The sequence below is a fragment of the Calonectris borealis genome, chromosome Z (genome assembly GCF_964195595.1).
Source record: "Calonectris borealis chromosome Z, bCalBor7.hap1.2, whole genome shotgun sequence".
Lineage (NCBI taxonomy): Eukaryota > Metazoa > Chordata > Aves > Procellariiformes > Procellariidae > Calonectris > Calonectris borealis.
The window spans coordinates 58016012-58028950 of NC_134352.1; the positions used below are offsets into that span (position 1 = coordinate 58016012).

General features: G+C 37.9%; 1 protein-coding gene across 3 annotated transcripts in view; it reads right to left on the reverse strand.

Annotated features, from left to right (window-relative positions):
- DOCK8 (dedicator of cytokinesis 8) overlaps window positions 1–12939 on the reverse strand; it is a 96694-nt gene that overhangs the window by 48309 nt on the left and 35446 nt on the right. For all 3 annotated transcript variants that reach the window (XM_075137783.1, XM_075137784.1, XM_075137786.1), the window contains 4 exons: window positions 12562–12721; window positions 11816–11949; window positions 11490–11583; window positions 10177–10339 (listed from right to left, as the gene is read on the reverse strand). In XM_075137783.1, coding sequence (XP_074993884.1) covers window positions 10177–10339; window positions 11490–11583; window positions 11816–11949; window positions 12562–12721 — 551 coding nt within the window. The remainder of the gene's footprint in view (window positions 1–10176; window positions 10340–11489; window positions 11584–11815; window positions 11950–12561; window positions 12722–12939) is intronic.

Below are 12939 nucleotides of genomic sequence, written 5' to 3' on the forward strand. Positions count from 1 at the left end.
AACCTGAGTAAATACAAGCTAGAAATTTTGAACTGTGATTCTAGAAACTGACATTTTTTAGTAATGAATATGAATAATGCTTTAAAACACAGTATACTTTGCTGTTTACTTGCTTCTGTACATGGACAGATCACTAAACTCAAAAAGCACCTTTAATTTCTGTGGGGAATTTGGCAGCATAGATGGTCTTCCAAGCTCAAACCCCAACAATTCTGGTAAAAAAGTCAAAATGCTAATAGAAAGCTTTGTCTGCAGTGAAGTCTATGGCAAGTCTGAGATTTCAACTAGACCTGGATTACACACATTCTGGCATCAATATTATGTCTATTTAAGGTCTCATTTTCCCAGTCTGGTATAGGATTCTCACTGTTTGTCCTCTGAGTGTAAGGAATAAGACTGGTGTTGGTGGAAGCATGCTGGCTTCCAGTGAGAAACAATGAGAACTACTCATGGGCTTTCATGCTTGCTTTTTGTCTGTGGCAGTGAGAAGCTACACACAAAATCACTTCATCCTTATCACAGACATCTCCTCAGCACCATTGTCATCTGAAAACGTGGAGCAGCTTTGGAGAATGTTGTCATTAAGTCAGACAGTCCATCTTCCATTTGTTGTATCCCAAGACCTGGAAAACTGAGGTTGAGTCTCCTTATTGCCATGTGTTACAACGTGACAATACTCTTCAACCACACAGTCCAAGCTACTTTGCTAATCAACACATACTACATGGGCCATGGCATGCCTTAGCAAACAAACTAGCAGGTAACTTGCCTTTCCCTTTGTTCAGAATAATACTCCTGCCTGCCACACAAATGCACTTTCTTCCTTACCTTCTTAAATGCAATTTCTGCTCTGCCAAATTTTCTCCAAGATGATATTAGGAAAAGCTAAGTAGAGAGAGAAATATATTGGTAACCTCCACTGAATTATGCTTGGGGATATGACATATTAAATGAAGGATATTATCAATATTATATCTGCCAGAGGTGAAGAAATACATGTGAGGGAGGCTGCATAATCCACTCATTGCTTCATTAATCTGCAGCCCAGCAGAAGATGTCACAAATCCCTATAATGTCCCTGAGCACTGGATTTTACATTTAGATGTGACTTGAGATGAAAGATATATAAAAATCACAAAGAGAGAGCTCTCTGCTGACTACACAACCAAGGAAGCATTATTCCAGCAAGTACTGTACTGAAGAGCTAAAGCTTGTGCCATTTATGCTCAAGCAGTTTTAGGGATCTTGCTACATGTGTATTAAACCCATCAGCCCTCAGGAAGAACAGAAGCAAACGCTGTCTCTGGATATCCTGCAGAGATGAAAGTGATGACTGATTTTTTAAAGCAGGAAGGTGGGGAGATGATCAGAAGAGGTTCCTTCACACAGGCATGAATTGTAGACCTATTGCTGACCACTGCATAAGTGCTACTGCCTGCCAGCATCCGCACCCTCCAAAAGCCTGGAGGAAGCAATGACAAGAAGCATTTCCACATGGCAAGTTAGCAAGGGTGTCAGGGCAGCACATATTGCTGTCTTTTAAATAATAGAACAGCTAGCATGCCCACAAGGATGTGGTGAGCTCCAGGAGGCATTGTGTCTCCCTTGACGCTCTGTGCTGAGCAGAAATATTCAAACAACATGCCACAGCAAGTACTTTTGGTCAGTGTGAATAAACTTTTCTCCTCACTCCCCCCACAGAAAGTGCAGAGCTCTACCTCCAGATACAGTCAGATGTGCTTACAAAAAGCAAAAGAGCTATTCATGAGTCAGTATGGGTTTACAAAAGCCATGGCAGAGCACCCAACTTCACTGAGACCAGAGTCCCACAGGACACCAGAGTCCTGGCTGAGGCACAGATCCAGACAGGTTCTCTGGGTCGGAGACTGACCCAGCTGAGGGATGGTAAGGTAAAAGGCTATTTCAGAATCAGTTATTTGCTGGGAAAGCTAAGAGTCCACCTAGCCTGACACAGGACATCATGCAGCAATTCTCAGTTGAACTTGCTGACCTTCCTACACTTTCATGGGACTTAGCAGCGGTGACTTGATCACTTCCCAGGGCCAAAGCAATGCAGACCTATCTTCTGCCAAAACAAAATCTATGCAGAGTTTCAAGTCTGTGACCCTTCTCATTGAATATTCCTGTTTGTAATTATTGGTTGTGCATGTGTGTGACATAATAAAAACCTTCTCCCTGCTAAATTACACAACGTGTTAGGTGCATCTCAAACTTCTGATGAGTATTAGGCATGTTGATGGATGACTGTGACAAGAACGGCATACATAGCAAAAGCCAATATATGTGCAAATAGTTGCTGATACAAACCACTTGTGTTCTATAGGTGAACAGTGATGGATAGGTTAACATTGTCATTTAATATTTATGATACTGGAAACAAAACCTGATACACCCATTAGTTATAATTTTCAATCTTTGTTGATTCCTCTACGCTTTTGTTGCGGAGGGTGGGGAATCTTCAGAAAAAATGGTTGAAAATTATAATGCAAATCACAAACACTTTACCAAATATGGAAATTTGTTTTAGTCAGCCACTGACTAGAACAAATGGCACCATGACAGAACTTCAGCATGTCACGTACAAGAGGATGTATATGTCTCATATATTCTGTGTCTCCATATGGATAATTTGGATAATAGTTTGAATGATTTTTCTCACGTTGCTAAAATTAGGAATCATCTAAAGAGTCAGTGGTCATTAAATTTAGGCTGAGAGGGATTGCCACTTTATTCTGTCCATTAGCATTGATGTGAAAACCTTAATAAATTTTCTATTAAAATTTTAGTCCACACAAAAAAAAATGTTGCCAGAAGAATTGAGTGGAAGGCTGACTCAAAACATCAGATTTCTGCAGATTCAAATCACAAAATTATGACAAGAAAATAGATGTTTCTAAATTTAAATGTGACTAGAGCTTAGAGTCAAGTCAGACTAAAATTTGAATAGCTTTCCCTCCAGCACTCATAGTTATTCATTATACATCATTGAACTCACCTACCATTACTTCAAATATCAAATGTTGCAAACAAGTAATCAATGACATAATGTGTTTGAAAACCAAGATCAAAGGCAAGTAACTGAGATTTTGTGAATCATAAAAATCACCAACAAAATAATTTCTTACCTATCACATTGATTTTCTGGTATGCAAATATAGGGAACACTTTGACCCACAATTGCCTATTTTACATCTTTTTCAGAAGTTACTCTTAAAACAGTTTTAAAGTTTTCAAATATGAAAATCAATGGGATTATACCACCTTTTGATGTCTCTGTCCTCCATGCTTTGCAGTCCTCTACCAAACTAAACCCACTGTTCCATTGATAATACCCTCACTTCCCCTGCTGGTTCCAGTATTATTAAATCCTGAGTGGCAGTGTTATTAGAGTGGATAAAATAAGAGGATATCCACCAGGTATCAACTATTGCAACATCAAGACACTGCAATAACAAGATGGTAGGTCTCACATAAGGCATTGTCCAGTTGTCCGAATAAAGTATGAAAAGCTGAAAAATAGGAAGATAGTAACTATACGATAGAGATGTATTTTATACATCCATTCGCCATCCCAGGACCTGTGATTCCTCCAGCTGTCTAAATAGACGTAAAGCTCTACCCCAAAATTCTCACTGAACCCCAATAATCAAAGAGTGAAATTTCTGACATACCAGGTTTTTACCCATAACCTATTTGAAATATGATGATACAGGTGAGAATTGTGGTGAGATAATTTTGTCCTGATATATTTAATTAATAAATGACATAGCGCCGGAGTGCTAGTAAATATAATAACATACCATATCTTCCCAAAATACTGGTAACACGCCCCCCTGAAGTTAGATAATGTGTGGCAATATTTCATATTTACCACCTTCTTGTTGCCATGGACACTATGCACTTCTAAAATTCCAGTTGAAAATGCTTAAAAACCTTAGTGAATGACATAGGATTTAGCAGCATGCAAGATCTGTGCACCTAGAATTCAACAGGTGGGACTTAGATTTGTTTTAATTGTCTCATTGATGCATTTACACACTCCCCCATCCTGACCTGGGAGTCTGGAAGCTATACTGACACACTGCATTGCTCTTGAGTGATGCCTCTTCTCTGAACTGTACACCTCAAACCATTTATCAAGCAAGAGGAAAGAAAAAAATCCAGTGAGAAAACTGATGTTCTCTCTCTAAGCTGAAGAAGTCACATGTTCTTACCAAAAGGGAAGCCACCTACTGCTACCAGTAATCCAGCACTATTAATAATTCTTGGATGAAGTTACTGGAGCATTTTCATTCCAGTGAAAAGCAGACAAATGCTTTGAAGGAGAAAGCACAGTGTCCTGAGGTTAGCAAAAAGATCTGCAGGCTTGGAAAGGAATGTTTTGGTTCTAAAAGTCCTTGTTGGGAGTTCTTTACTAAAGGACAATATTCGGCACCCTATAACCTAACCAGGGACAGTAGCTTCATTTTTCTTAAGACTTCATGCAAGACGAAAGCATAAGCCACTGCCTGCTGAAGTGGAGCTGCAGCAAAACCAAATCGATGAAGAAGATGCTTTCATTCAAAACATCCGGAAAGGTAGGTCCCTCACACTACCTATGTCTTCCGTGTTTTCAGTGATAGCTTCTGTCTTGAGAGGAAGGTGATCATTCAATGTTGCACTGACTGCTAATGATAATGATTAATGAGCAGTCCAGTTTTTCTGGGAAGCCATTGTGCTAGATAATGAAGTGCTTTTATCTCTACATCCTAGAAGAGAAGCAATAGTAATACCCTGTACGAGACAAGGAAAAAGAAGTGGGAAAAAATGGCCTCCAGTTTGGGGAATTAAACCACGACAAAAATGCCCAGCATTGTTTGAACATAGTGTATAAAGATTACTCTAAACCTTCTAACATTGCTGCATGGTAGATATCTTGCTGTGGATGTGAATGTGCAGTTGGAGAATGAGATGCAATCAATAAGTCAAGGCTTTGCAGAAAGTCAGTGGTAGAACTGGAACTGGATTTAAGAACTGCCATTCAGTCCCACATTCTTTATATTTTGGGAAGTTGCTTGAACTGAAATACCTACACGTTAATTTCAATCTTTAATTCCTACATGTCTCGGGAAGAATTTAGCTTCTTGCGAAAGAAAAGAGCACTAGCTTACTTGGTATACATTACAAATGATTTGCATTTACTTTCTGTTGTTTTAAAAGCTTTCCTTAAGATTTTCTTGCTGATAGTGCTCTTTTGTTTCCACACAGTAGACCAAAGAACAAACTAATACAGAAGCTGAAGAACAATGGCATCAAAACCACAACATCAGATTTATTTGGAAGGCAAACCACAATATTTATCAGTATACAATAGATATTAAATAATATAAAGGTGCTCAGCAGAATGTGAAAGCAGATATTATACTAATGTTTTTCATACAGAGAGCTAGCAGTTATTCAAAACACCAAATTGTGAAGATTTTTTTTAAATACTGTTGTTGCATTTTGAATTATACTTGCTTAAAAGTCTGCTGAAAATAGAGCTTTCAAGACTCTAATTTATGATGACAAATTACAATTAAGCAAAATATTTCGAAGAACCCAAGACCTCCCTCTAATTAAACTACTAATAAATTTGATTATTTTTTAAAGAATAATTACACATTTCTTTAAAGGCCTTGCTTTCATCTGGAAGTTTAGACAAATCCATATTTTATTCCAAGTCTGTGCTCAGTGACTACACAGAGATGGTGGCATGTTTTCCTCTCTGCCTGTATTACATAATTAATGAAGTTTGTTATGAGGAGTCAGGTGTAATACCTCTTCTGAAAGCACTGTGACAAACAAGGTGTCTATGGAAGAGGGACATGCACTCCCAGAATTCTGTTTGTGAAGTTTTTGTTTTCATTGTTTCTGCTTTGTTATGCAGTATTTGACAAAATCATTTTTACCTGAGTAAAAAGCAAAGAAGAGTTAGGAAACCTTCTATGAAACCTCTTATTGCTGAGATAGTATAGTAGATGCCCAGGAAAGATTAAAGAGCTTGGAAAAGAGCAGGCAGCTATTTGCATTGGGGTGAAATCATGTGTACCGAGGAGCAGAATAAATCAGGACACACTCACGTCTCTGTCTGAAACTGTAGTAGCTAGCTTAAGCTGTTTCCTTCACCTGTGCACAACAGTGCCATACTAATCTCTACTTTGTTTCCCCTGAAAAAGAAGTTAGAAGTGCTAGCATCTCTGACTGGCACAAAACTAGAGCAATGGCCCTGTAGAAGGTGCACAGGGCTACCGTGCTCTCTCCAGATCCCATGGGCAGAGTGGCAGAAAGGAGTAGATAATGCTGTGACAGCAGTAGCGGGAATAGCAGACCATTATACACCAATAGCCTTTCCTCGCGCAAAACTAGTCAAGGATGGGGTAGAACGATTACCATCAAAGCAGAAAGCCTCCAGTTCACGCTGCAGACTACAGCAAGTCTGAGCACAGTGACAAGTGGTTTGCAATTAAATGAAACGAAACAGCAAAGGAAAGGGTTTTCTTTTCCCCCTCCCTCCAAAAAATCCCCTAACACTTCCCCTATCAAAGCAGGACTTCCTGTGCCTGGTTAAGCTGAGTTACTGCTGAAGTGATGGGACAAATCCTTCTTCCTCAGCAGCAACACTTCATAGTGGTAGTAAGCAGCACCATTTTAATTTATATTTCATGAGAAAATAAAACGATAAACAAACTTTAAATTATATGATTTTTCCTATTAACAATAGAAGGGTATTGAAAGAAATAAATCTTGGAATGTTTTGACATTTTCAGGGAACTATTTTTATTAAAGAAATGTAGGTACACAACAAAAAGAAGTGCTCAATTTCACAGTGCACAAAGAAAGTGGGCTGGCTGATCTCTCTGGCATAAATCAGAAATAACATCATTTAAAATAATGGCATTACACCAGTATAAAAACTAGCAAGCACTAAGTTCAAAGACCATAACAGAAGACTCTGCTTCTCCTATCACAAAGGAAAAAGCTATTATTTAAAAAAAAAAGACTTTTTTCCTTTGAAATATCTTACATTGACAAAAAAAAACCCAATCCAAGTAAATAAAATCTTTGCATTTCTTTTAAACATTCAGGAGAAAAACTGAAGCTAGATGTCTCATTAGTATTTGTCTGGACATGTGTAGAGGTATTATTATGCCAGTAAGAGCTTACCAGACTGTATTTTTCTAAGTTTTCATTTATTTGTTATTCAAGTACATTGCTGTATGTAACCCTCTCCTACATTCATGGTAACGTTAATAGAAAACATGTAATTATTTTATCCATTTTTCATTCTTTTAATATCTAAATCTATAGCACTGGTAAAAAAAAAGTTGGTTTGCAGACTTACAATCAAAAATTAGGAAGCGTTAAATCACACTAGCAGGCCATGACACTCAGTTATGACTAAATGCTAGCACATTGGTTAATTGAGACAGGATGGTTCTCCTTTTCAGATTAAAGGAAAGGGAATAAAAGAACATTAAACACTTAATATCTGGCTCTATTCAAATTCACAGTTACTTTGCATAGGTTAGTTTAATCTCAGGCTCAAAAGAGTATTCACCATGCAGAGAACTAAGCGAGGAGAATTGCGCGACAGTTAAATGAAGCAAATGCATTGGCTTACATTCCCTAACTACGCTTTTGCTCACCAAATGGAGCACTGGCAGGATTATGTGGCAAAAGCATCTCAGATGTGGTTAGGTGATTCTAGCTAGTGGGAAAAGGAGGTGCTTTCAATGGCACTGCGCAAACGCAAGTGTTACGTCCTGGACCCCATGAAGTTCCAGACTCTGCTGTTTCATGACGTTTGCAAAGCTGCCTCGTCTGACTTTCTGGGGAACTATTGCTGGAGTTCATTAACAGTTTCAGTTGGCAACTCCCCTTTCTTGCTCCAAACATGTTTGTTGTCACAAGGCAGTCGAAACATGACCTAGCATTTCTGCATTTTTTTCACCATTTCCCCAGTGTATATAACTAACTGTCTTTAGGGTTTAATTTGGGTATTAACTGACTGAGTTTCCAGTTTACAGCATAACACTACTTACGGCATGTCAGTTGTGTCATCACCATTGATTCACTAATTGAGGTAAAGATTAATGAAGGCAAATATTCTTTATAGATATTCTCTTCTTTATTGAAAGTTAGGCTGGACAGATCCTACTTTGTTTTGTTACCACAACTTTTACTTAAGGTGAAAATCAAAACAGAGCCCAAAAATTCTGAAGAGATTAAGCACGCTGGGTGTGAACTCCTGCACAAAGAGTGTAACTGTTGAGCTATAGCAAGTATTTCTTCTAATGTGGTGGACGTATTCAATACAGACACCCTAGCAATGAAGGATAGTGCGGAGACAACCAAACTTGCTTCAGCAGACACACAAATTAATTTTCAGCATGGGGAGGCTTTGATATTCATGATGTCTGGCTGCAGAAGTTTACCTTGGTGAGAACTAATGAGAGAATGTTTTGTGCAGATTCAACTCTCTCTATAGCTCAGTAATACAGCCATTGCTAATGCTTTTCATTTTCGAAAGCAGACATTTAGAGGCTGACAGGCTGTGCACTGGAGTTAACGCATGCTACTCTTTATAGGGGCCAGACAATGAAGAGGAAAGTTAAAATTCTGTCTTATTTTTTCATTTAAAAAAAAAAAAAAGTGTCATTACTCAAGTTCATTTACATTTGCACTTTCAATTGTATAAAAACTACTTCCCCTACAGAAATGTCTGCATAAAAACCCTAAAAAATAAAAATTAAAAAAAAGGACATTAACTTCTATCTTTGATACACAGAGAAGACAGAAGCACCATAACACTCTGCATTTTAGCATTCTGGTGCCGAGAGCACAAACAAACTGCTTTTGGGAGCTTGAATATCACAGATTCATAGAACATCCCAGGAATAACTCCTCCAAAACTTCTAATGAGGCTCCATCCAAATTGGCTTACTTACTCATTTCCCTGCTGACACCACATTGCAAGTTGTTATTGTAAGACAAGTTGCCACTTCCTCTTTTTGCTTTCCTTAAAAGCTGAGACCCAAATCCAGGTGTCACCAACAGACCCACTGGCTGTCCAGGTTCCTGTGAAGACGTGGAGTGTCTCCCCAGGATAAATTAGTCTGCAGCCTTGCAGTTCTGAGTTGTACTGAACCACAAGTCTTGTCCTTCTCTTCTCCCCCCCCGGGTGGGGTCAGGTGCGTGGGTGGGAGAGCTGGCTTTTTGCTAATCTCTGCTGCAAGAAGTGAATAAGCTTTACATCCCTTTATTCAGCTGCTTCTTCATTCTGTGATTCCTTACTGATTGTGACATCTTTGCCACTAGTGCAATTCAGTACCTAGGTACTGTTTCAGGGATCAGAAAAGTCCTTTCAGAATAGCGTCACTACTGTTGTAAGAAGCATTCTGTTTTACTTCCATGCCTTCACTAACACAATGGTCACATGAAAGCTAGTATTTCTGCATCTATAATACTGCGATACACCTGTTTAGAATCATTGCTAGTTAGCTATTACCAATATCACTGCTCACTAACACTACTATGCTGCACAAACACATTGAAGCACATTCTTTTGATGTTCATTTCTTCTTGGAGACTCAGATGTGCCAGACCACTAAGAAATTATGGGAATTGCTCAGTTGCATGCTACTGAACACTGTGGTTTCCTTGAAACAACCAGAATAGAACACATTAAGAAAAGAAACGACATAGCCTAGAGTCCTTGTTCGTGGTGAAAAAGTACAGAGAGCAGCACATTACTTCCTCAGATGCTCAGATGACTCAAACTAACAGCAGAAACCACCCAGCATGATAATAAGATCTACTGGGAAAAAAAGACAGAAGAGGAAAGATATATATATATATAATGCCAAGTCAGTGAGAGCTGTTAGGGGTTTTTTTGGACATTTTAGAAAAATTTTCAAAGGATAACATAATTAGATTAGTAAATACACTATAGAACATCCTGCAGGTGTTTTCTCTTGTAACGGCTAGTAAGATTAAATCATCAGCCTAGTGCATAACCTTCAACATTTTAAAAAAATATTTTTAGTTTCTATTTCTGGAAAAAAAAAAAGTCTAAATTGCAATTATTTTTGAAAATTGATCTTAAGAATTTAAAAAATATATGTTATTTCTTACCTGTAAATGGTATGGGGAACATACACTTCTCTAATTGGGAATTCCAAAATCTCTTTGTGAGGACGATTACGGTTTTCTGGAAATGGCTTCACTGGTAGTAATTCTGGTGTCAGACAATAACCAAGATTTTCTGGAGCTGGGGAAATCTCCAGTTTAAGTGTTCCTTTAAAAAAAAATCACAAAATCTCAGCAAAAATACAAAAAATAACTAATGTATAATAAAACAAAAATGAAAACAATATGTGAGATTACATAGCAACAGTGCAGAAATAAGAACTGGATCTTTGGCTTGAGAATGAAAGCATAGTGTAGAAAGGTACACAGGAAGTAACCTACACACATCCCTACACGTCAGGCCAATATATAGCTCCTTGTATCTACCCTGTACAATTTCAAAGAAACAGGAAAGAAAGAAGGAATACTATACTTTGGGTTGATGTTCTCGCATCTTTCACACATAAATAACATAAAATTTGTCTGGGCGACAAATAAAAGATAAAAGGGCTACTGTCTAATACAGTTCTCTCTCACTCCCCCCACTCAGATTCTGCTCTGTTTAATCTCTGCCAAAGTAGACACCACCCATCAGGAAAGCCAGGCTTGCTGTGGTGAGCAGTTGAACAGTTAATACTGATAACATTTATCCAAGTATAACTAGACTTTCAATTTAAATTCTCTGTTGTGATAAGTGAAAACCGTTTGGGGAACTCAGACTTGTCATTTCTGGCAATCAGCTAAAAAGGCAAAACAGCTTTGCACTCAGTTCATTTTTTTTAAGGTTCTTCTACAACCTAGAAGGGCTTGAGCTCTAATTTATGTAAAAAGAAAAAATAAGCTGGTCAGATTTTTGACAGTGGCCAAACACTATCTCTGCTTCCCTATTTTGTTAGCTAACACTGACCCAAATACCCAAATAACATGAAATGTGTACACATTTTAATCTCCCTCTGTAAAATATGACCCATTTAAAAACACTGCAGGGAAATAGAAAGGATCTTAGAAATCTGCTTTAAAGCACTGTCTTCAAACAGTTTGAATAATAACAAAAGACATCTGGTAGATACACTGTAAATTAGGGAGGAAAGCAAACCATGTTAGAATATCAAACTAAATATAAATCTCCATACTTATTCACAGAAAAAAAACTCAAAAGCATCTGTGCTCAGGTAGACAGTGGGAACCCAGGAAGTTCCACAATAGCACATACTATAAACTTAAAACCAAAGTTAATTATATTTTGGGGTTGGAATTTACAGGACAATTTAGGGGAGAAAAGTACATATATCCTTTTCCATCCAAAATGAATTATGTACCTGGTAAAGTCTTAATTCTTCTCTGCAAGGAAGACGATCTTTTGAAATCAGCTAAAAATTTGAACAGATCTTCATCACTGAGCCTGTCTCCTTCCTACCAAGAGAAAGACAAAAATCAGTACCTTTACAACAATACTCCATAACACTGAGAAAAGCTTCCCAGTGAACCATGTCCTTGAGGCATGCAAAGCAAGTGGATTACTGCCTACTGGACAGCAGTTATCCTCGGTCCCCACACGAATGTCACTGGTAAATTTTCCCAACACAGTTTACATTACATAGATGAAAAATGTCTTAGGCAATCAAAAATAAAGAGTATCCAGTACCTGTTTAAAGAAGGTGCTGAAGGTCAGAGAGGTTGTTTTGAAGTTTGATACTGGACAGCTGTCCTCCGAGCTGAGACTTCTCTCAGAAAGTCTTCTCGCCTGTAGCAGTGTTGTCCTCTTGTCACATCCTTTCCCTTCAAAGGGAAATTAAATGAAACATCAACTTGCTTTGTGTTATTGCAGTACAAAGACTATCAGAATACACTAGAAATCCACAACTTCCCAGCAACATCAGAGGACAAAGAGGGTATCTAACACATTCCACTACTTTTATTTCAGACTATGTGAAATAGTGGAATGCCAGGACACACCTAGTGAAGTGACACTATTTCTGCTGCAGAGCACAAGCTTATTCAAATTTTTAGTTCATGGGTTATAAAGCACATTGGTCAATGTTGTTGATCAATGGTCCTGTATACTCCGGAAACTAAGATTGTGTATATTTTGATTGCTCTGTATTGCAAACGAGCTCCATATGGCAAAGGGAGTTTTACTTCTACAAAGGCAGTGTTCAACCAAAATGGGGTCTAAAACATGGAAGAATGTTTAGCATACATAAAAATAAATATGCAGAGATGAAACAGTGAGCACATTAAATGGTAAATGTTTGTACCACTGGAAAGGAAGGCTGAAATGTGACTTAGAATCTGTTGTTCACTCTTGATGCCAGAGTGAATGACATTGTTTCTTATGCATAGTCCTACCAAAGAGTCACTTTGCATTCATTAGAAAAGTTAGACAACTACCATTTAAACCTTCGGCCTCAGGTACTTCTCGTTCAAGCGTTGAAAGGTTGAAGAAATTAGTTAGGCTTATGGGAATCCAGGCAAATGGCATTCTGTATTTCCCCAACCGCTGACAAAAGGATTCAGCTTGAGCTTTCAGTTTTTCAATCTTTTCTTTTGTCTAACACAAAGAAAATAACGACTGTTTAAAAAGCAATCAGTTACTTTAATGTTACTGTTGATAAAAAATGGCAGTTACATATTTACACTTCAGTAAATAATTTGCATTCTTATCTCTCGTGTTTTCTTGCTACATCACTGTCAGTATCATAACTGTTTTGGTTTGTACATTCACTTCTCATTTCTTTTCAGTGAGTTCATTTTCATTATAGAAAAGGA